This window comes from Pseudophryne corroboree, chromosome 10 (assembly GCF_028390025.1).
Source record: "Pseudophryne corroboree isolate aPseCor3 chromosome 10, aPseCor3.hap2, whole genome shotgun sequence".
NCBI classification, from domain to species: Eukaryota; Metazoa; Chordata; class Amphibia; order Anura; family Myobatrachidae; genus Pseudophryne; species Pseudophryne corroboree.
In genome coordinates this window covers 39,819,597-39,843,587 of record NC_086453.1, presented here as the reverse complement: position 1 = coordinate 39,843,587, position 23,991 = coordinate 39,819,597, and the positions used below count along the sequence as shown (strand labels likewise).

Here is a 23,991-nt window from a genome sequence, read left to right as displayed (position 1 = left end):
TGGGGCTTTTTCTTTTGTTGTGCAGGAACATAAGGTAAAAATTATGACTTACCCCCGATAGCCGTAGACACCAGGTCAGTGAGGCCGTCACCAAACAAGACCCTACCGTTAAACGGTAGAGACTCCATAGTCTTCTTAGAGTCAGCATCAGCATTCCATTGATGAATCCACAATGCCCTCCTAGCCGAGACTGCCATGGCATTGGCCCTTGATCCCAATAGGCTAATATCCCTCGCAGCTTCTTTAAGATAGGCTGCAGCGTCCCTGATATGACCCAGAGTCAAAAGCACACTATCCCTGTCCAGGGAATCTATATCAGATGACAAGTTATCTGCCCACTTTTCTATAGCGCTACTCACCCATGCCGATGCAACGGCAGGCCTGAGCAGCGTACCTGTAGTGACATAAATGGATTGTAGTGTATTTTTCTGCTCACCATCTGCAAGATCCTTTAGTGCTGCCGTGTCTGGAGATGGAAGCGCCACCTTTCTGGACAGACGCGATAGAGCTTTGTCCACCGTGGGGGTTGACTCCCACTTTTCCCTTTCCCAAGAGGGTAACGGATATGCCACCGGAATTCTCTTGGGAACTTGTACCTTCTTGTCAGGATTTTCCCAAGATTTTTCAAAAAGAGCGTTCAGTTCATGAGAGGGAGGAAACGTTACCTCAGGTTTCTTTCCTTTATACATACAGACCCTTGTGTCAGGAACAGCAGGATCCTTAGTGATATGTAGTACGCCTTTTATCGCCACAATCATGTACTGAACGCTCTTAGCCAGTTTAGGATTCAATCTGGCATCACTATAGTCGACACTGGAATCAGAGTCCGTGTCGGTATCTGTATCTGCTATCTGGGTAAATGTACGTTTCTGTGACCCCGAGGGGGTCTGAGCTTGCGACAATGCATCCTCCATGGATTTTCTCCATGTCAGGTTCTTAGACCTTTTATTTATCTAATCTTTTATGCAACCGAGCCACATTTGCATTCAAAACATTTACCCATTCAGCCGTCGGCAGAGCCGACACAGTCACTCCCACAGTCTTTTCTGTCCCTACTCCAGGCTCCTCCTGGGAAGAGCACTCAGCCTCAGACATGTCGACACACGCGTACCGACACCCACAACAACACTGGGCTATAGGGGACAGACCCACAGCAAAGCCTGTTAGAGACACACAGAGGTAGTTTTGCCAGCTCACAACCCAGCGCCTATCCCAGTTCTGAAGCGTGTAATATACTGCCCAGACCTGTTAGCGCTTTTAATATCAATAAAATAGCACCAAATCAACTGTGCCCCCCCAAACATCCCCCCCGGTTTTGCACCGTTACTTGTACAGCAGTGTGGGAAGCCATGCTCAGCATCTCTGCAGCTGTGAAGAGAAAATTGCACTGGTTAGAGCTGTGAGGGCTAAGCCACGCCCCCTTAATAGCGCGCTACAGTCCCGCTTATTTTTATATATTTATACTAGCAGGGGTCTGTATTTAGTGCCCAGGCACTGTATACTCTTATGCCAGTCCTTATTGAGGTTTTATGCTGCCCAGGGCGCCCCCCCCTGCGCCCTGTAGTGCCGTTTTGTATGTGGGAGCATGGCGTGCAGCGCGGCCGCTGCGCGGTACCTCAAAAGCCGTCACTGAAATCTTCTGATCATCTTCTACTCACCCGGCTTCTGACTTCTGGCTCTGCAAGGGAGGTGACGGCACGGCTCCGGGAACGAGCATCTAGGCGTACCTAGCGATCAGACCCTCTGGAGCTAATGGTGTCCAGTAGCCTAAGAAGCAGAGCCTTGAAACTCACAGAAGTAGGTCTGCTTCTCTCCCCTCAGTCCCACGATGCAGGGAGCTTGTTGCCAGCAGGTCTCCCTGAAAATAATAAACCGAACAAAGACTTTTTTCTGAGAAACTCTGGAGAGCTCCTCAGTGTGCATCCAGTCTCACTGGGCACAGAATCTAACTGGAGTCTGGGGGAGGGGCATAGAGGAAGGAGCCAGTTCACACCCCTTTTAAAGTCTTAAAGTGCCCATGTCTCCTGCGGATCCCGTCTATACCCCATGGTTCTTGAAGCATCCCCAGCATCCTCTAGGACGTATGAGAAAGTAGGTTCAAGTGTTACATAGAGCCTTGAACATCCACCAAAAACACCTACAGAACACCAGGGAATGGAGGAGCTGCGAAGGTCCAGCCTTAGGCAACACATTTGGGGGAAAAGGAGTAATCCCTGTGATGAAAGCCTGTCAAAAGGCATTGGTACCCAACTACTCTGTAGGAATATATACACACAAAATCCGGCGCTATTGTTGTTGTGAAGACGCCTGCTGCTATGTCCAAAAGGCTGTGTTCACAGCCTGAACAACAACATACAAAAAATACAAGGACAGCGCTGGCACATTCACATTAAAATTAATTGTTTTTAATAATCCATATAAAAACATTCAAATATACAATATTCTATTTGATATAATTAAAATATGCAATTCATACCATATTACTATCTTTTGTTGCCAACCAGAGAATATTAAACACTCCTAACTATGTATAATAGCATGCAGCTAAACACTTAACCTGAGCAATCTCCTCCAACCCTATTGTCACAATTGTAACCTTTTTCGTCAGTCTGCTACAGTAGTAACTGATGTTTGTAATTTAGTGCCTGTGTAGCTGTTTAACAAGCCTCCATTTATATTTCAAGTAGCAGTTCTTTGAGTGCACAATTGGTTAAAAAGCGGTCTCCACACGGAGTTTCCCCGTATACTTAAGCTGGTATTGGATGATACTTCCAGCTTTATAGTCATTCATAGTCCCCGCTCATCAGAACCATAGGAATGTTCATCTACGTATTCATTTGCAGCTTTACACGTGCTTAAATACCTCTCCCGGCTGTCGCCTCCAAAACTACCCTTATCCGGAGTCCACCGTATGATGGATAACAGGTAAGATGTCCAATCTTTTACATGTAAAATAGCTGCCTCTGGCCGGCCGACACTTACTTCGAGTATCCAACTCTCCCTTGCAGTAAATATGACAAACGCGTTTCTCCGCTTAAAGTTTCGTCAGCGGCTTCATCAGTGTCTATAGTCACTGATGAAGCCGCTGACGGAACTCTAAGCGGAGAAACGCGTTTGTCATATTTACTGCAAGGGAGAGTTGGATACTCGAAGTAAGTGCCGGCCAGCCAGAGGCAGCTATTTACACATGTAAAGGATTGGACATCTTACCTGTTATCCATCATACGGTGGACTCCGGATAAGGCTAGTTTTGAAGGCGACAGCCGGGAGAGGTATTTAAGCACGTGTAAAGCTGCAAATTAATACGTAGATGAACATTCCTATGGTACTGATGAGCGGGGACTATGAATGACTATAAAGCTGAAAGTATCATCCAATACCAGCTTAAGCATACGGGGAAACTCCGTGTGGAGACCGCTTTTTAACCAATTGTGCACTCAAAGAACTGCTACTTGAAATATAAATGGAGGGTTGTTAAACAGCTACACAGGCACTAACATCAGTTACTATTGTAGCAGACTGACGAAAAAGGTTACAATTGTGACAATAGGGTTGGATGAGATTGCTCAGGTTAAGTGTTTAGCTGCATGCTATTATACATAGTTAGGAGTGTTTAATATTCTCTGGTTGGCAACAAAAGATAGTAATATGGTATGAATTGCATATTTTAATTATATCAAATAGAATATGGCATATTTGAATGTTTTTATATGGGTTATTAAAAACAATTAATTTTAATGTTTATTTTTCCCTTCGCTGTCCTTGAAGTTTTTGTACTCTGTAGGAATGTGGTAATCATATAGCTAGTAATCACCGGTTATCTATGGTAGAAACAGTGTTCCTGAAGAAGGGTATCAGAGGGAGTTGTTTTAGTCTCTTACTGTACCACCCCACGAATCACTGGCCGCAATTACACTACCTCTGTGTTATCACCACCCACAGCAATATCACCAGACCACGCTACAAGTCCACAATACAAAACCAACTCTGCTTTGTTTTGATAAAGTCAGGGGCTGTACGTTTATGTATTAGACTCATCTACACAACTAAAGAAAACCAATACAGGTTCAACCTCCAATATTCCAAATGTTTTTCGAATATTTGCTTAAAATAATGAGATATCTTGGGAATGGGACCCAAGTCTAAACGCGATATGCATTCATGTTTCATATATACCTTCTACACACAGGGTCATTTAATACAATATTCTTAATCATTTGGGGTTATGAAACAAAGTTTGTGTATTTTGAGCCATCAGAAAGCACAGGTGTTACTATCGGAATCACGCTCAAAATTTTTTGGATTTCGGAATATTTTGGATATTGGATTTGGGAGGCTCAACCTGTGTCCTAACGGGAAGGCAGGTGACAATATTACGTTCAAAGTTCCCCATTACATATAGGATACGATATTCTTGTTTGACAAACGTTTTTCATTCTCATCACATCTACCAAGAAATGGGTCTGGCAGCGCCTGTATGCAAAGACATGGTATAATGGTACACGGAGAACGCACCTGCTGACGCAACAGCTCGTTGTCCATCTGGAGCCGCTCCGCCTCCTTGAAGGTTTCCTGCATGCGCTGGCTGGTCTGGCGCAGCTCGCGGATGTAATCGCAGGCTTTGGAGAGGATTCCGCCTTTACTTTGCTGTAGCCGGCAAAAGGATATTTATTAATTTAATAAGCGTCGCTCAAGGGGGGTAGCAGATTTGACATTATTAAAGCACAACAGAGCAATATGTAGGGCTATCTGAGTGAAAGAACATGTGAGAAGCTGACATCTGAGCTACAAATGATAAATTTACATGGTTTACCCCCTTTTCCTTTTTCTTGCGGATTAGGGTTCTGCATTTATTTTCAATACTAGCTAAGCTCACAATATTGCAGAAGCTACTTTTTAAGATGAATGTATAAAGAGGGTATCCATACCTACCTTTGGTATGCAGCGCCTAGTCTGATGATGACAAGGGTGACACTTGGAACGGTGCTAAATTTTTACCCTCGTACAGAGCCGGCCATAGTCATAGGCAAACTAGGCAATTGCCTAGGGCATTTGGTATGCCTAGGGGCATCAGCAGCATCTGCTGATTAAAGTGATATCTGGCATGCCTATATTCTGTATGTAGCATTTCATATGCAGATACAGCCACAGTCTCAAACAGAATATAGGCATGCTGCATATCATTTTAATCAGCAGAAGCTGCTTGTGCATCCTAGCCACATAGCAATGCAATGAAAAAAAAAAGGTGCCCGACGTTAGCATTGAGGCAAGATTTATGTGGACACATCTGTATCCAAGCAGAGGCAGAGGTCACAGGTTAGTGTGAGGGCTGTGTGCATGTGAGTGGGTTGGTTGTGCAGTAGTGTTTGGAATATGTGTAAGGAGCATTATGTGTGTCATGTAAAAATGCATTAATAATGTGCAACATGTGTAAGGGGCACTATGCGTGTCATTATGTGTATAAGGGCATTAATAATGTGCGGCATATGTGTAACAGGGGGTATCCGGACTCCAGGTCGACAACAAAAAGGTCGACACCTTAGGTCGACGCCAGTTGGTCGACACACCTTAGGTCAACATGGAAAAAGGTCGACATGAGTTTTTCACAATTTTTTTCTTTTTTGGAACCTTTTCATACTTAACGATCCACGTGGACTACGATTGGACAGGTAATCTGTGGCGAGCGGAGCAAAGGCACCATGCCCGAAGCATGGCGAGTGAAGAGAGCCATGCGAGGGGACGCGGTGCACTAATTGGGGTTCCCGGTCACTCTATGAAGAAAACGACACCCAAAAAACATAAAAAACTCATGTCGACCTTTTTTCCATGTCGATCTTGTCCCTGTCGACCTTTTGTCCATGGCGACAAATTGGTGTCGACCTAAGGTGTGTCGACCAATTGGTGTCGACCTAAAGTGTGTGGACCTTTTTGTTGTCGACCTGGAGTCCCAGACCCGTAACAGGGTACTACTGTATGAGTGTCATTATGTGTATAGGGGCACTAATAATGTGCAGCAAATGTGTAGGGGGCACTGTGTGTCATTATGTGTATAAGGGCATTAATAATGTGCGGCATATATGCAAGGGACATTATGCGTAAAAGGGCATTAATAAGGGTTGTCATAATGTGTAAGGCGCATTATGTTTATAAGGACATTAATAATGTGTCTCATATGTGTAAGGGGCATTACTGTGTGGTATTATGTGTAAGGGGCATTACTGTGTGGCATTATGTCTATAAGGTGCTCTACTGTGTGGCGTTGCATATAGAAACAGCACTACTATGTCATCTAATGTGAATAAAGAGCAATAGGGTGTGGTGTAATGTGAATAAGGAGCAATTCAGTGTGATGTAATGTGAATAAGGGGCTCTACTGTGAGTAGCAGGGTTTATAAGGTAAAGTGATACTACTGTGGGATGTAATATGAATTATGGACACTATCGCATGATCAAATGTGAATAAAGTTGCAGTACTGTGTGGCGTATTTTGAATTGGGATTACTATTGTGTGGCCATGCCCCTTGCCAGCAAAAACACACCCCTTTTTGGGCTGTGCGCCAAATGTGCGAACTGTTCCTATTTAAAATATAGGGGGTACAAACACCAAAATAAGGACTGTTATGGGTGAGGGGTGATGGTGCTGGGAAAGAGGTGCAAGGTCAGAGGCAGAACCAGCGGTGGTGCTAGGGGGCACCAGCCAAAATCTTGCCTAGGGCATCATATTGGTTAGGGCCGGCTCTGCCCTCGCACACCGAGATGGTTGATCCCTGCAGACACACAAGCCGCTTCTATTTTCAATGAACCTGCCCTGGAACCACGCACTGCAAGACTGAATCTACACCTGGTAACTGCTGCCGCTCCCCTACACACTACGAAAGATACTCGGTGAGTCTTGCTGTATTACCAACGGACTGCGGCATCCTTAGGAAATTCCCTATCCGGATCCCAGCCACAGAGTCTTAGCGGTGGTGCAAGCGGCTGCTGTGTGCTTGAACGGTCTTTGTGATCCGGCTCAGTTATGCAGCTACTTATTGTTTACAGCAGTGTGGCCGGACTGAGCCCCTTATTGCCCCCTGTTACTCCTCCGTCTGGGGACCGGACCATCAGTGTATTTTAAGTCTGTGAGCAGTGGACTTCATAGCCGGCAACTGCTCTATTATGCCTGTACGGGACTCATCCGAGAACCAGAAATCAGCATATCAAATTTAATCAGCTATACAATAGACTACCATCCCAACACTTACCCGTGGAGGTGTTTAACACAGCGTGGACCACAGTGACTGCCACCAGCGGGCCCACTGGGGCATTACTGGGTGTACACCAGCTGCCTTGCCTAAGTACCAGTCTGGGTACTGTATGCATTTGTGATTATACCATCTATAAGGACTAGGACTGAACTATAATTTAGATATATACACACACAGCATTTTGGATTGTAGTTGAATATAATTTTTATAATTTTAGTTATTGTCTTTTAATAAATAGTATTATATTGTATCAAATTTGAGCATTTTTGGGTTAGAAAAGGCGCTTCCCAAATTGTCTCTTATTCTTTTGTGAATCTGTTGCCTTAAAGCAGGGATGGGAAACCTTCGGCCCTCCAGCTGTTGTTGAACTACACATACCAGCATGCCTTGCTACTGTTTTTCTATTTGGCGATGCTAAAACTGTTGCAGGGCATGCTGGGATGTGTAGTTAAACAGCTGCAGGGCCGAAGGTTCCCCATCCTGCCTTAAAAGGGAAAGTGGTTAGTCCCCTGGTGAGCTGCCTTTCCAGACCCATTATATCACGGAGGAGGCACGCTGACAAATCTACACTAGGAATGGAGGCAGTGTGAGGCGAAAGGCGGAATCTCCACATGCTAATAAAGCAGCTTAAAGCAGTTCGAGCGCCAACTTAAAAAGTTACAACTTCAAAAGATGATGCTCTGCATTACTTACACAACCTCACACTGTCTGCGCGTCTACAGTACAACGGACTTCTTACCCAAGATAGGGAAGGATACGCTTTAATACAATCATCGTAAAGGGTAGCTGCTGTCATTGTACATTTGTGTCACACTGATAGTTACTATGCACAAACCTAATAGCAGTTTGTAGTAATTTGCACATTGGGGGTCATTCAGAGTTGTTTGCTAGCAGATTCCGGTCGCAGCGATCAGGCAAAAATACGGCACTTCTGCGTATGCGCCGCAATGCGCAGGCGCGAAGTACTATTTCAGCGAACGACGTGGTTTCACACAAGGTCTAGCGAAGCATTTCAGTCGCACTGGTAGCCGCAGAGTGATTGACATGCAGTGGGCGTTTCTGGGTGTCAACTGACCGTTTTCAGGGAGTGTGTGGAAAAACGCGGGCGTGCCAGATAAAAACGCGGGCGTGGTTGGGGAAACGCAGGCGTGGCTGGCCGAATGCAGGGCGTGTTCGTGACGTCAAAACAGGAACTGAAAAGTCTGAAGTGATCGCTAGCGCTGAGTAGGTCTGGAGCTACTCTGACAATGCACAAAATTATTTTGTAGCCGCTCTGCGATCATTTCGTTCGTACTTCTGATAAGCTAAGATACACTCCCAGAGGGCGGCGGTTTAGCGTTTGCACGGCTGCTAAAAGCAGCTATCGAGCAAACAACTCGGATTGAGGACCATAGTGTGCCTCTCCCTCACTCATGTACTTGCTGCAATAATGACATATTATATATATATATATATATATATATATATATATATATATATATATATATATATATATATATATAAATAAGCTTTATACTGCGCCTATGCCCCTGTACTGTACATACCGCACTAATGACACACGTATTACATAAGTTGGCTTTGTGTGTGTTCCTAAGATCTTGTGACACAAATATCACATGATCATTCGGAGACAAACAGAAGCATCTTGGAGTCTCATGCCATAGATGGCTTCCTCATTTAATTATATCTCTCTCTATATATAAAACATCTATATCTATATACACACAAACATATAGAAGATAGCTAGTGCCGATGTGTACGAAGCGGTCTACAGCAGTAAAGATGTATATATAGGCTGTCTGATGTGTAAGTGACAGGTGCGCAATAAAATAGGTTAGAAGGCTGTACAGACACTGGATAGGGCGGCTCCTCCTACCGCTCCAGTTTTGCTGCTTTCCGTGTTGCAGTCTGGAATGATTTTGGACAGCTGGACGATCCAATTATTAATTTTATCTCTTCGTCTTCTCTCCACTACAAGAAAGAAAGTGAAATCCCATCGTTTTACACCTTTCAGCGAATATCAGTAAACTAGGAGGATCTGTGCAATTAGTGTGAAGCAAGACAGAGATGCACCATCCTCCCTAGCAGCCATGTAAGTGTGTGATAGAAGCATTGGGCTGTGGCAGGTAGCATGCAGGACAGATTTAGGAAGAGATGTCATTTCCATTTACCGTATATACTCGAGTATAAGCCGACTTTTTCAGCACATTTTTCTATGCTGAAAAAGCCCCCCTCGGCTTATACTCGAGTCAGCTCACGGCTGCAGCAGATGCTGTGGGCTGTGTGGGCGTCCGCTGTAGCCGGCTCCAGGGACAGACGCTAGAGGTCATTATTGACCTCTAGTATCTGTGCGGCGCTACTATGGGAGAAACGGCCATAGAGAGGAGCGGGCGGCCGGACGGAGCAGAAGCGGTCGGGAAGCAGGAGCGGGGCAGTGGTAAGTATTGTTTTTATTATTTTGTGTGTGTGTGTTTCTAAGAGGCAACAGGGGCACAGCGACAGGGGGCAAAGAAAGAGGGGGCACAACTACTGGGGGCAAAGAAAGAGGGGGCACAACTACTGGGGGGCATGTTTTTATCTGGCACTGTGGGGGGATATCGGTCACTGGGGGTATATGTGGCACTGGGGGCACAGCCCTAGCAACAAGCATTACCCCCTGGCAACAAGCATAACACCTACAGCATGAAACCCCTGGCAACGAGCATGACACCCTGAGCATGAAAACCCCTGGCACGTGCATTTCCCAACCTAGGATTATACTAGAGTCAGTAATTTTTCCCAGTTTTTTGAGGTAAAATGAGGTGCCTCGGCTTATATTCGGGTCGACTTATACTCGAGTATATACGGTACATCTGGTGTAATAGGGTGCATGTTTACAGGCTGTCACACACAAGGCACCTTCTAAGAAAGTTGTTACCTAGGAGGAAACATAAAGGAGAACACACAGCGGGGGTCTGATTCAGGTTTGTAAATAAAGTAAAAAAGTTGCCCCAAAAAAAACATATTGCACTGTAGGTGGGCAGATGTAACATGTGCAGAGAGAGTTAGATTTGGGTGGGCTGTGTTCAAACTGAAATCTAAATTGCAGTTTAAAAAAAAAACTGGCTAACATTTGTGGGCTACATGCAAGAGCAGCCAGCATTTACCCTTCACATAAAAAAAAATATAGGATTTTGGTTACCTACCGGTAAATCCTTTTCTCGTAGTCCGTAGAGGATGCTGGGGTCCACATTAGTACCATGGGGTATAGACGGGTCCACCAGGAGCCATTGGCACTTTTAAGAGTTTGAGAGTGTGAGCTGGCTCCTCCCTCTGTGCCCCTCCTACCAGACTCAGTCTAGTAACTGTGCCCGGAGGAGACGGACATCTTCGAGAGAAGGAATTACACAGATAGTGTCGAGATTCACACCAGCTCACACACAAGGCAAACCAAGCTAACTAGCTTGAAACATCAGCAACGGCTGAACAAGGTTACTTACCAAGTAACAAAACATTACTTAACCCAGAATTAAGCAGTACTGAACTAAAGAACCACTGCAGGATCACGAAGCGCTGGGCGGGCGCCCAGCATCCTCTACGGACTACGAGAAAATGATTTACCGGTAGGTAACCAAAATCCTATTTTCTCTTACGTCCTAGAGGATGCTGGGGTCCACATTAGTACCATGGGGATGTACCAAAGATCCCAGAACGGGAGGGAGAGCGCAGAGGCTCCTGCAGTACTGATTGACAAAACCTCAGGTCCTCAGAGGCCACAGTATCGAACTTGTAGAACTTTGCAAACGTGTTCAACCCAGACAGCAAAGCTGTCAGCCACTCAGCAAAGCTGTAACGCCGAGACACCCCGGGCAGCCGCCCAGGAAGACCCCACCTTACAAGTAGAGTGGGCCTTAACAGACGTAGGACACGGCAATCCCGCCATAGAATACGCATGCTGGATAGTGAACCTGATCCAGGGAGAGATCGTCTGCTTAGAAGCAGGACACCCCATTTTCTTGGGATCATACAGGACAAACAGCGAGTCCGATTTTCTGTGACGAGCAGTCCTCCTCACATAGATTTTTTGAGCCCTCACAACATCTAAGGACTTTGATGAAATTGAGGAGCCAGTTGCAACTGGCACCACAATAGGTTGGTTGATATGAAATGCCGACACAACCTTTGGAAAGAACGGACACGTCCGGAGCTCAGCTCTAGCTTCATGGAAGATCAAGTAGGGGCTCTTACAGGACAAAGCCCCCAACTCCGACACACGTCTAGCAGAAGCTAAGGCCAACAAAGTGACAGCCTTCCACGTGAGAAGCTTGACCTCAACCTCCTGTAGAGGTTCAAACCAGTCCGACTGGAGGAACTGCAACACCACGTTAAGATCCCAGGGCGCCGTAGGTGGTACAAAGGGAGGTTGGATGTGCAGAACTCCCTTCCAAAAAGTCTGAACCTCAGGGAGGACAGCCAACTGTTTCTGGAAGAAAATGGATAGGGCCGAAATTTGGACCTTTATGGATCCCAACCTCAGGCCCATATCCACACCTGTTTGCAGGAAGAGGAGAAAACGTCCCAATTGAAACTCCACCGTAGGAAACTTCTTGGACTCACACCAAGATACATATTTTTTCCAAATATGATGGTAATGTTTAGACGTTACTCCTTTCCTAGCCTGTATCAGGGTAGGAATAACCTTGTTCGGAATGCCCTTCCGAGCTAGTATCTGGCGTGCAACCTCCATGCCGTCAAAAGCAGCCGCGGTAAGTCTTGATAGGCGAACGGCCCCTGCTGTAGCAGGTCCTCCCGAAGGGGAAGAGGCCTTGGCTCTTCTAGCAGTAGATCCAGAAGATCCACGTACCAAGACCTTCTTGGCCAGTCTGGAGCAATGAGGATCGCTTGAACCCTTGTTCTCCTTATGAGCTTTAGCACTATTGGAATGAGAGGGAGTGGTGGAAACACGTACACCGACTGGAAAACCCACGGAGTCACTAGGGCGTCCACCGCCACTGCTTGCGGGTCCCTCGACCTGGAACAATATCGCCGAAGCTTCTTGTTGAGACGAGAGGCCATCATGTCGATTTCAGGTACACCCCAAAGATCTATTACCTCCTTGAACACCTCCGGATGGAGGCCCCACTCTCCTGGACGGAAATCGTGTCTGCTGAGGAAGTCCGCTTCCCAGTTGTCTACTCCCGGGATGAAGATTGCTGACAGCGCCAACGCGTGTTTTTCTGCCCAGAGGATGATTCTTGTTACCTCTGCTCTTCGTTCCGCCCTGTCGGTTTATGTAAGCCACTGTCGTTACATTGTCCGACTGCACTTGAATGGCCCGATTTCTCAGAAGATGGGCCGCTTGGAGAAGACCGTTGTAGACGGCTCTTAGTTCTAGAATGTTTATCGGCAGGCCGGCTTCCAGACCTGTCCACTTTGCTTGGAAGGTCTCCCCTTGAGCGACTGCTCCCCACCCCCGGAGACTTGCATACGTGGTTAGAAGGATCCAGTCCTGAATCCCGAACCTGCGGCCCTCCAGAAGGTGAGGTAGTTGCAACCACTAGAGGAGTGAAATCCTGGCCTTTGGTGACAGACGTATCCTCTGGTGCATATGTAGATGGGATCCCGACCACTTGTCCAGATCATCCAGTTGGATGGAACGAGCATGAAACTTCCCGTACTGTAGAGCCTCGTAAGAGGCCACCATCTTTCCCAGAAGGCGAATGCACTGATGAACCGACACCCGGGCTAGCTTCAGGACATCCCGGACCATTGCTTGTATCACCAACGCTTTTTCCTCTGGAAGAAACACCCTCTGCACTTCCATGTCGAGGATTATTCCCAGGAAGGACAACCTCCTGGTTGGTTCCAAATTTAATTTTGGAAGATTCAGGATCCAACCGTGTTCCCTGAGCAGGTAGGTTGTGAGAAGGACAGACTCTAACAGCTTCTCCTTGGACGATGCCTTTATCAGCAGATCGTCCAGATATGGAATTATGTTCACCCCCTGTGTGCGGAGGAGAACCATCATTTCCACCATCACCTTGGTGAATACCCTTGGTGCTGTGGAGAGGCCAAATATCAGAGCCTGGAACTGATAGTGACAGTCCAACAGTGCGAATCGGAGATAAGCCTGATGCGGCTGCCAAATCGGAATGTGGAGGTGTGCATCCTTGATATCCAGGGATACCAGGACTTCCCCCTCTTACAGACCTGATATCACGACCCTTAGAGACTCCATTTTGAACTTGAACTCCTTCAGAAAGGGATTTAGCGATTTTAGGTTCAGAATGGGCCTGACCGAACCATCCGGTTTTTGTACCACGAAAAGGTTCGTATAGTAACCTTTGTTTTGCATATGAGGAGGGACCGGTACAATAACCTGTGCCTCCACCAACTTCTGGACGGCTGCCTTTAGGACAGCCCTGTCTGCGAGCTAAGCTGGCAAGCCTGATTTGAAGAATCGGTGAGGAGGGAGATCTTGAAATTCCAGCCACGATATCTTGCACCCAGGGATCCAGGCCGGACAACACCCAGACGTGACAGAAATGCCTGAGTCTCGCTCCCACCAGCCCCACCTCCGGGGTGTGCAGTCCACCGTCATGCGGAGGACTTTGCCGTACCTGAAGCAGGTTTCTGTTTCTGGGAACCCGCAGCAGCAGGTTTCTTGGATTTGGGCGACCTCCCCTAAAGGTGGTGTTGGACGGTCTGGCCTTTCGTGGCTTGAAGAAAAAGGTTTCTTCATAACAGGTGCAGCTGAGGGAAGAAAAGGTGACTTACCCGCTGTAGCCATGGAGATCCACGCATCTAACGCTTCCCCAAGGAGAGCCTGGCCTGTGTAGGGTTGGGTCTACATACTTCTCCTGGATTCCGCGTCGGCAGACCACTGTCGCAGCCACAGTCCTCGACGAGCTGAGACAGACATGGAAGAAACTCCTGCAGCCATTGAACCCAGGTCTTTCATGGATTCTACCAGAAACCCTGCCGAATCCTGAATGTTATGCAAAAACAATTCAACATCAGATTTATCCATAGTATCCAAATCTTCAAGCAACGTGACTGACCACTTTACTATAGCTTTGGCAATCCAAACCCTGGCAATAGTGGGACGTAGTATAGGCCCTGAAGCCGTGTACATGGATTTGAGCGTATTATCAATTTTACGATCAGCCGGCTCTTTCAAGGCGGTGGATCCTGGAACAGGTAAAACCACCTTTTTTGATGGGCGGGTTTTCCCATTTTTTCCTATCCTCCACAGGGAAAGGAAACACCACCAGGACCCTTTTAGGGATCTGGAATTTTTTCTCAGGGTTTTCCCATGCTTTTTCAAAAAACGAGTTTTATGGTAAGAACTTACCCTTGTTAAAACTCTTTCTGCGAGGTACACTGGGCTCCACAAGTCTGGACAATGGGGTGTAGAGTAGGATCTTGATCCGAGGCACCAACAGGCTCAAAGCTTTGACTGTTCCCAGAATGCACAGCGCCGCCTCCTCTATAACCCCGCTTCCCAGCACAGGAGCTCAGTTTAGTTAACCAGCCCAATGCAGTAGCAGGAAAAGAGACGACAACGGTTAGTAGCCACATACACCACACTCTCACGACAAGAGAAGTGTCAGCGGCTAATGCCATATCAACCCAAAGAAGCTAAGTGCGTCAGGGTGGGCGCCTTGTGGAGCCCAGGGTGCCTCGCAGAAAGAGTTTTAACAAGGGTAAGGTCTTACCATAAAACTCGTTTTCTGCTGCGGGGTACACTGGGCTCCACAAGTCTGGACAATGGGGATGTCCTAAAGCAGTTCCTTATGGGAGGGGACGCACTGTAGCGGGCACAAGAACCCAGCGTCCAAAGGAAGCATCCTGGGAAGCGGCAGTATCGAAGGCATAGAACCTTATGAACGTGTTCCCGGAGGACCACGTAGCCGCCTTGCACAATTGGTCAAGGGTCGCACCGCGTTAGACCGCCCAAGAAGGTCCAACAGACAGAGTAGAATGGGCCGTAATGTGAACAGGAGCTGACAGACCAGCCTTCATATAAGCATGCGCAATCACTATTCTAATCCACCTGGCCAGGGTCTGCTTGTGAGCAGACCAGCCACGTTTGTGAAATCCAAACAAAACAAAGAGAGTATCAGACTTTCGAATAGAAGCAGTTCTCTTCACATAGATACGGAGAGCCCGTACCACATCCAAAGACCGCTCTTTGGGTGACAAATCAGGAAAAACAAAAAGCTGGAACCACAATCTCCTGATTAAGGTGGAACGAAGAAACCACCTTAGGTAAATATCCGGGACGAGTCCTAAGAACCGCCCGGTCACGGTGAAAAATCAGATATGGGGAACTACAAGACAAGGCACCCAAATCCGACACTCTTCTAGCAGAGGCAACAGCCAGCAAGAACACCACCTTAAGGGAAAGCCACTTAAGGTCAGCTTGAACCAAGAGGTTCAAATGGAGGCTCCTGCAACGCCTCCAAAACCACCGACAAGTCCCAAGGAGCCACAGGCGGGACATAGGGAGGTTGGATACGCAACAGACCCTGAGTGAAAGTATGAACATCAGGTAAAGTCGCAATTTTTCTCCGAAACCACACCGACAAGGCAGAAATATGAACCTTGAGGGAGGCCAGACGCAGGCCTAAATCTAAGCCCTGCTGTAGAAAAGCCAAAAGTTTGGCTGTACTAAACTTGGAAGAGTCATAATGGTTAGATGCGCACCAAAGTAGGAATGCCAGACCCGATGGTATATCCGAGCAGAGGCCGGTTTCCGGGCCCGCAACATAGTTTTAATGACCTGTTCAGAAAAACCCTTAGCTCTTAAGACGGAAGCTTCAAGAGCCACGCCGTCAAAGACAGCCGGGCTAGGTCCTGGTAGACACAGGTGCCCTGAACGAGGAGGTCTGGGCGTTGTGGAAGTAGAAGTGGACGCTCTGACGATAGGCCTTGCAGGTCTGGGAACCAGTGCCGTCTGGGCCACGCCGGAGCTATGAGAAGCAGATTTCCTTTTTCTTGCTTGAACTTCCGAATTATCCTGGGCAGGAGCGACACCGGAGGGAACACGTACGGCAGCCGAAACCTCCACGGCACTGCCAGCGCATCCACGAATGCTGCTTGAGGATCCCTTGTCCTTGCTCCGAAGACCGGAACCTTGTGATTGTGTCGAGACGCCATCAGATCCACATCTGGAAGACCCCACCTTTCCACGAGGAGTTGAAACACTTCTGGATGCAGGCCCCACTCGCCGGCATGCACGTCCTGACGACTGAGAAAGTCCGCTTCCCAATTCAGGACTCCCGGAATGAATATTGCCGATATTGCTGGTAGATGGCGTTCTGCCCAACGTAGAATCCGTGAGGCTTCCTTCATTGCCAAACAGCTTCGAGTGCCGCCTTGATGATTTATGTAAGCCACTGTGGTGGCTTTGTCCGACTGTACTTGAACAGAACGGTTCTGAATCAAATGCTGGGCTAGGTTCAAGGCATTGAAAACCGCCCTCAATTCCAGAATGTTGATAAAGAGGAGAGATTCCTCCTTGGTCCACCGACCCTGCAAGGAGTGCTGCTCCAGCACCGCGCCCCAACCTCTTAGACTGGCATCTGTCGTCAACAGGACCCAGTTGGATATCCAGAAGGGACGGCCTCTGCACAACTGTCGGTCCAGGAGCCACCAGAGCAGCGACAGACGGACCTCCGGAGTCAAAGAGATCATGTGAGACCTGATCCGGTGAGGCAGGCCGTCCCACTTGGCTAGAATCAGCTTCTGGAGGGGGCGAGAATGGAATTGAGCATACTCCACCATGTCGAATGCTGACACCATGAGGTCCAGCACCTGCATTGCCGAATGTATCGACACTTGCGGACGAGAAGTAACGAATCCTGTCCTGAGATTTCAGGACTTTCTCCTGAGACAAGAACAACCTCTGGTTGTGAGTGTCCAACAGCGCTCCCAGATGCACCATGCTCTGAGCAGGGACCAGGGAGGATTTCTTCCAGTTGGTGAGCCACCCGTGGGCTTGTAGAAACCAGACAGTCATATCCAGATGACGCAGGAGAAGATCTGGGGAATTTGCCAGGATTAACAAGTCGTCCAGATACGGCAGTATCCTGACCCCTTGACGGCGGAGTACCACCGTCATCACCGCCATTACTTTGGTGAAGACTCGCGGAGCCGTTGTTAAACCAAAAGGTAACGCCCGAAACTGGTAATGGAGGTTGCCAATAGCGAACCTCAGGTATTGTTGATGAGACACTGCTATAGGAATATGCAGGTAAGCATCCTGTATGTCAAGGGAGACCATGTAGTCCCCAGGTTCCAAGGCCAGAACTATATTGCGAAGGGTTTCCATACGGAACTTGGAAACCTTCACAAATTTGTTCAGTGCCTTGAGGTTGAGAATGGGCCGGGAGGACCCATTCGGTTTCGGGACTAGAAACAGTGGAGAATAGTACCCCCGGCCCCTCTGAGCAAGAGGCACCTGTACTACGACTCCTGTATCCAGGAGGGTCTGTACCACCGAATGCAGAGTGTTTGCCTTTGTCTGGTCCGACGGGACGTCTGTCTGGCAAAATCGATGAGGGGGTCGGTTTTTGAAGGCTATGGCGTAACCTCGAGTGCCGACTACCCGTACCCAGGCATCTGAAGTGGTCTTCAACCATTCCTGGGTATACCCTAGAAGCAGGCCCCCAACCCTGGGATCCCCCAGGGGGAGGCCCGCCCCATCATGCGGCAGGCTTATCAGTCTTGGCTGCTGGCTGACAGGCAGCCCAGGCTCTTTTGTGCTTCGGCTTACCAGGTTTGGAATTGCGGGCCTGCTTATGGTACGCCTGACCTTTTGCTTTACCTGAAGGACGAAAGGGGCAAAAGGACGTGCCTTTGGCCTTCGACACAGAAGGAGCTGTATTAGGCAGACAGGCAGTTTTGGCAGTAGCCAAGTCAGCTACTATCTTATTTAAGACCTCCCCAAACAGAATATCCCCCTTGAAAGGGAGTACCTCCAGGGTTTTTCTAGAGTCCAGATCCACAGACCAGGATCTCAGCCACAATATCCTACGAGCCAGGACTGACATAGTAGAGGCCTTGGCTGCTAGGATACCGGCATCAGAAGCCGCCTCTTTAATATAGCGAGAAGCTGTGACAATATATGACAAGCATTGTCTAGCATGGTCAGAGGAGATTTCAGCCTCTAACTCCAAGGCCCATTATTCAATAGCCTCTGCTTCGCCCATGTAGCTGCAATAGTGGGCCTTTGTGTAGCACCCGTGAGGGTGTAAATCGCTTTTAGACAACCCTCGACACGTTTATCCGTAGGCTCTTTTAGAGACGTAACGGTAGTGACAGGTAGAGCTGAGGAAACCACCATCCTAGCCACATGTGAGTCTACTGGAGGCGTTTCCCAATTCTTAGACAGCTCTGGGGAGAGTAGATAGCAAGCCAGCATCTTCTTTTGAGGCACAAACTTCGTACCCGGGCTTTGCCAGGGTTCCTGACGTATATCCACTAGGTGGTCAGAGTGAGGTAAAACTTGTTTAATCACCTTCTGACGCTTGAACCTATCTGGTTTCTTAGGAGGAACGGATGGCTCGGGATCGTCCGTAATATGCAGAATTAACTTAATAGCCTCCAAAAGATCAGGAACATCCACATGTGAACTACCCTCCCCATCAGCCGTATCGGAGTCAGAACCTGTGGGGTCAGTGTATGTGCTGTCTTCATCAGATGAGGTGTCAGTGACAGCAGTGGATTGTGAGGAGACGAGCGCTCGCTTAGAGGACCTCTTGGACTTAGGCGAGCGTTGGTCAGACTTTTTAGTAGTCAGGGACTGGTTCAACTTCTTTAATTGAGCAGATAAATCGTCCGCCCAAGGCGGGTTAGCTGCAGGGACCACATACGGTTGTACCGGCATTGGGGGTCCCATAGGGGGTGTTAAGTTTATGAACTAGCGTATGCAGAAGCGTGGAAAAAGCGGCCCACAGAGGGTCAGTATGTGCCTCCGTTGCCACTGTCCCACTGGGGGGCAAGGAGCCCCCAGAACCAGAGCCCACAGCTGCTATATTCTCCCCATTTGTGCCTGTGGCTTCAGCAACACCAGCAGTGTGTTCTGCCCCAGAACCGTTACCCTCAGAAGCAGACATGATATAACTTGCAGTATGAGGTAACACAGTACAATTATTAGCAGCACTATATCCCTAAACTCAAACCCCTGCGCAGTGTAGTCAGCACCAGCAGAGATAAAGGAGAGATATGGTGACTAAAATCACAGAGAAAAATACGTAATACAGTATATCTTTGTGAAAATCCTATATCAGATATAACCTGACGCACCAAGCCCCCTCAGGTTATAGAATATAGGGATAGCAGGTTGAGTGAAAGACACGAAATGGACACCACTCAGCTATCAAATGCACACACAAATAGTCACAGTTTGTACAATGCAGAGGTTATTACTAACAATAATACTGCACTGGACTAGCTTACACAGCTATATAACGATAGATATAAGAGTACACAGTAAGAACTGGATGTATATCACAGGGTAAATGTACTATAAAACCCTGACTAAGTGCACTCTTTCTTAACTAACACTGACTAAAAAGGCAGGTAGAATACTTAAGTGTCATGTAAAGTCACAGCGATGACAACCAGGCGGGTACACAGGAGGATTTGCCCAGGCAGTCCCAGGAACAGTGAGCTGAGGAGTAATGGCGCTGCAGACACTGACAGGGAGTGAGGAAAAGAGAGATGCAGCTCCAGGGCAGGAACACTTGCTGAAAATGGCACCCTGGGGCTGGGGGAGGGGCTTCAGGTCTAAGCCTTATCCCCCTTGCCGGCAAAACCACCGGGTACTGTGGGCGATATTAAAATCGGTTTTAAGTGAAAACCTGACCTGCGCCCATGCCCTGGTGATCTAGTGGGATCGCCTGTATCCACAGTGTCCACCGCCAGCGCTCGCGGCCCGCCTCCCACTGACCGCGCCGGATCGCGATAAAGACCGGGTCCCACTTACCACCTCCCGAAGCGCGGCCACGCGAACCTGGAGAGCCCCAGCCGTGTGTGCCTAACGTGAAGTAAACCGGAGCCTCCGCTGTAGGTACCCGGCAACCAGGGCTCGGGAGTGTACAGCGCCGCTGGTGAGAGCTGGAGCTGCAGCAGAGAATGTCAGAAGACATATACCCCTGCTGCTGCCCTTGAAGTCTTCACTTTTTACCTCATAAAACGCTTTTCTTAGGGCTGCCTGGAGCAGCCCCTCTGTTAAGTGCCTGCTTACTGCAGCACCAACTGACAAACTGAGCTCCTGTGCTGGGAGGCGGGGTTATAGAGGAGGCGGCGCTGTGCATTTTGGGAACAGTCAAAGCTTTGAGCCTGTTGGTGCCTCGGATCAAGATCCTACTCTACACCCCATTGTCCAGACTTGTGGAGCCCAGTGTACCCCGCAGCAGAAATAGCATTTAATTCTTTTGACGCAGGGAAGGTTAGCGAGGTTTTCTTATTTTCAGAGAAGTAAGCCCCCTCAAACTGCTCAGGTGTTGTATCAGCAATATTCAACACATCTCTAATAGCCGCTATCATCAGCTGCACCCCTATTGCAAGAGATGCAGCCCCCCGCCGCACATCCCCCTCACCATCTGCCATGTCAGAATTGGTATCCGCGTCATCTTGCATAATCTGTGCAAGAGCACGTTTTTGGGAATAAACAGCGGGGGGCCCTGAGGTAACAGAACTGGGCCAGACTGCCATAGAGTTCTGTAAAGCCTGAATTGCAGACTCATTCTGTGGAACCCTAGTAGAAATCTGAGAAATCATAGGATTTGATAAAGGATAACCACACAGGCTCCCGTGCTGGTATCGGTGCTAAAACAGTGCAATCCTGATTACATGGAATGGGATCATCCTGAGAGGACATATCCTCTGCAGCATATGACAGAGTCCCTGGACATAGCTTAATGGAGACCACAGACACTACACACACACACACACACACACACACACACACACACACACACACACACAGGTGAGGGCAGACAGAGTTTCACCCCCAAGAATGGCAAGAGAGACAGAGATTGGAGCCAACCCACACACAGCACTTTTTAGGTAAAGGGAGACCCCCACCAGCGCTGACTGTGTACCTTAATAGGTTACACAGCCTGTATACAGCCTCCCCCCCTTCTACAACCCCCTGGTACCGTGAGAGATAGCTGGAGTTGTTCTGGAGGGACTTGCTCTTCACTGACAGCGCTGTGCAGGCAGGAAAATGGCGCTGAACGCTGCTGGGTCCGCTCTGAGAAGCTCTGCCCCCAAAATGGCGCCTTCTTCCCGCTCTTCAGAAGATTATACTGGCCTGAGGAATTATGCTGACAGCGATCCAGGGACCCTGACAGGCTGGAAGGTCAGTGTAGGCGCCGGCTGAGGGTGTCCCTCACAGCGCCGCACTATGTACCGCTGAGCCCCGGAGCACAGTTAGTACTGCGCTCCATACCCTGTTGCCGCCATCTTCACACCGGCCCCCCGCTTGCTGGGGGGGTCGGTGACTCACTCGCTCTTCTTCTGGCTCTTTAAGGGGGTGGTGGCAAGCTGCTTGGATGAGCGATCCCCTGTAGTGAGGAACGATCGATCCCCTCAGTAGCTCAGTGTCCTGTCAGCGGAGATAGTGGCTCAGACCCCGCAGGGCGGACACTACTCCCCCCCCCCCCCTTTAGTCCCACGAAGCAGGGAGGCTGTTGCCAGCAGCCTCCCTGTAAAATAATAAACTCTAAGAAAACTTTTACTAGGGAAACTCTGAAGAGCTCCCCTAGCTGTGACCGGCTCCTCCGGGCACATTTTCTAAACTGAGTCTGGTAGGCGGGGCATAGAGGGAGGAGCCAGCCCACACTCTCAAACTCTTAAAGTGCCAATGGCTCCTGGTGGACCAGTCTATACCCCATGGTACTAATGTGGACCCCAGCATCCTCGAGGACGCAAGAAAAATATAAATATATTTGATCCCCGTCCATGGCAAAATGGTTTGTTCCAGACACAGTTACTTGCTTTTCTTGCTTTACTTACAAACCTGAACCAGGCCCTGTGTGGGGCAGTGGGCAAGGTCTACTGGGGGAACCTATGAGAAAGAGTGGGAGGAGTTTAGACAACCAGTTACCTTCATTGTGTTGTGCTCTGCGTCTCTCGTCGCGGGGGGTCCTGTTCCCATCCATTTTACTAGCAAAGATAGAAAAAATAAAAACATTAAATGAGCATACAAAACTGGTGCTCACAATATCTTAACGCTTAAAGGAAGTGCTTTCTTATATTTAGTCATGTTACTGACATATATGGGATACTATGAATATAAATGTACTAGTTACCAGCCTGTTAAAATGACAGAACATAAAACAGTAATGTCAGCAACAGCGGCATGTGCGTGCTCAACCGGAAGAAAGACTTGAATTGCTCCGCCGGGTGCCATTTAGTGGCCGCCGGTGCACAAAACACTTGCATTTCCCCCATAGAGGCGAGGGGCAGCTTTAGCCTTTAATAGGATATATTTACTTTATCTTTACACAAGTTCACTTTGGAGCTAGATTACTGAAAGCAATTAGGGTTTTAGTTTGTTTTCCATAAAGCCAATTTGGTACATACGGAGAGTAAGGATGGGTTCGCGGAGCAATAGTCCTTTGTGTTCCAGCAGGAAGAACGTCTTGTGGGGTCATCATGACGTAGAATTGTCCTAATAACATGAAGATGTAATCAAAATCAATATGGTTATTGTAAAATAGCATACTGTAACCTATAAAGATGTTATAAAGTCACAGAGGGGAAATATCATAAAGCCAGAACTTACCGTTTATACAGATATATTTTACAGGAGCCTATTCATATATTACTACGTGCCTAATGTACAATTTTTGGCACACTGTACATTATAAAAATAAAAAGCAATATGGGAGAGCCTTAATGTAAAAGGCGATCCAAGGAGACTAATACTCGTAATAATTTACCCGTACTGGGTGGTTATTACCATTTAATGTATAAGTCTTCCTAATGAACACTGAGGTATAGAAGTAGTTTATGCTTATACAAGATCACTGCAGTCTTGTAAGAACATAAAGATTAGGACTCAAATGAAAGGAATTCAAGACGAAAACTAGATCGCAGAACAATTATCCTGGGAGTGCGGTGTAGGAACATAATAGATGGTACAAGTGTATGCGACACTTACCTCCTGCTTGTGTCAGTGCTGGATCTGTGGTCTGCACCGACACGGCCGTTGTGTCGCCCACTGTGGAAGCCGGGAAGTATGCAAAGCGTGCCTCCCCGCTGACTGCATCCGTCGAAGGACTACCGCCATTGCTGAAAGGATTCTGGATGACCGCCTAGAGCCGAGAAAAACCGTAGTAGTACAACAGAACTGAAAGTAAGGAACCCCCCCTTACTCTGCAAGACTGCAGCGTACAACAAGTTATACACAAGTCAAACCTCAACTTTATTATACGTCTGCGGTTTTGAAGAATTACCTCAATACATGTATTATTTTTCTACTGCGTATTATTTTGTCTTTGAACATTACTGGAAAAGTGGATTCTGTCAAAACACAGACTGGGTCTCTCATCTTTTTACTATATTGCGCAGAAGCTCAGTTATACAGTGTAGCAAGGAACAGCATGGTGGCATATGGGATGGTTATACTCCCACCGCTCTGCACTAGTCCCTATCACATGACATGAAGACGTCCCCTCACCAGCCAATTACGGATAAAGTTTCATCTTCATATGAGAATCATGAAAGACTGGCCTGCATCTTAGAA

At 47.9% G+C, this 23,991-nt stretch overlaps 1 protein-coding gene across 2 annotated transcripts in view; it reads right to left on the bottom strand.

Moving 5' to 3' along the window:
- USF2 (upstream transcription factor 2, c-fos interacting) overlaps positions 1–23,991 on the bottom strand; it is a 95,343-nt gene that overhangs the window by 29,137 nt on the left and 42,215 nt on the right. Inside the window, exons 5-9 of one of the 2 annotated variants that reach the window (XM_063942310.1) lie at positions 23,407–23,560; positions 22,827–22,914; positions 22,348–22,406; positions 9,124–9,218; positions 4,516–4,647 (exon numbers count right to left, since the gene is read on the bottom strand). In XM_063942310.1, coding sequence (XP_063798380.1) covers positions 4,516–4,647; positions 9,124–9,218; positions 22,348–22,406; positions 22,827–22,914; positions 23,407–23,560 — 528 coding nt within the window. Of the gene's footprint in view, positions 1–4,515; positions 4,648–9,099; positions 9,219–22,347; positions 22,407–22,826; positions 22,915–23,406; positions 23,561–23,991 lie in introns of both variants that reach the window. The other variant, XM_063942309.1, reaches the window with a different exon arrangement.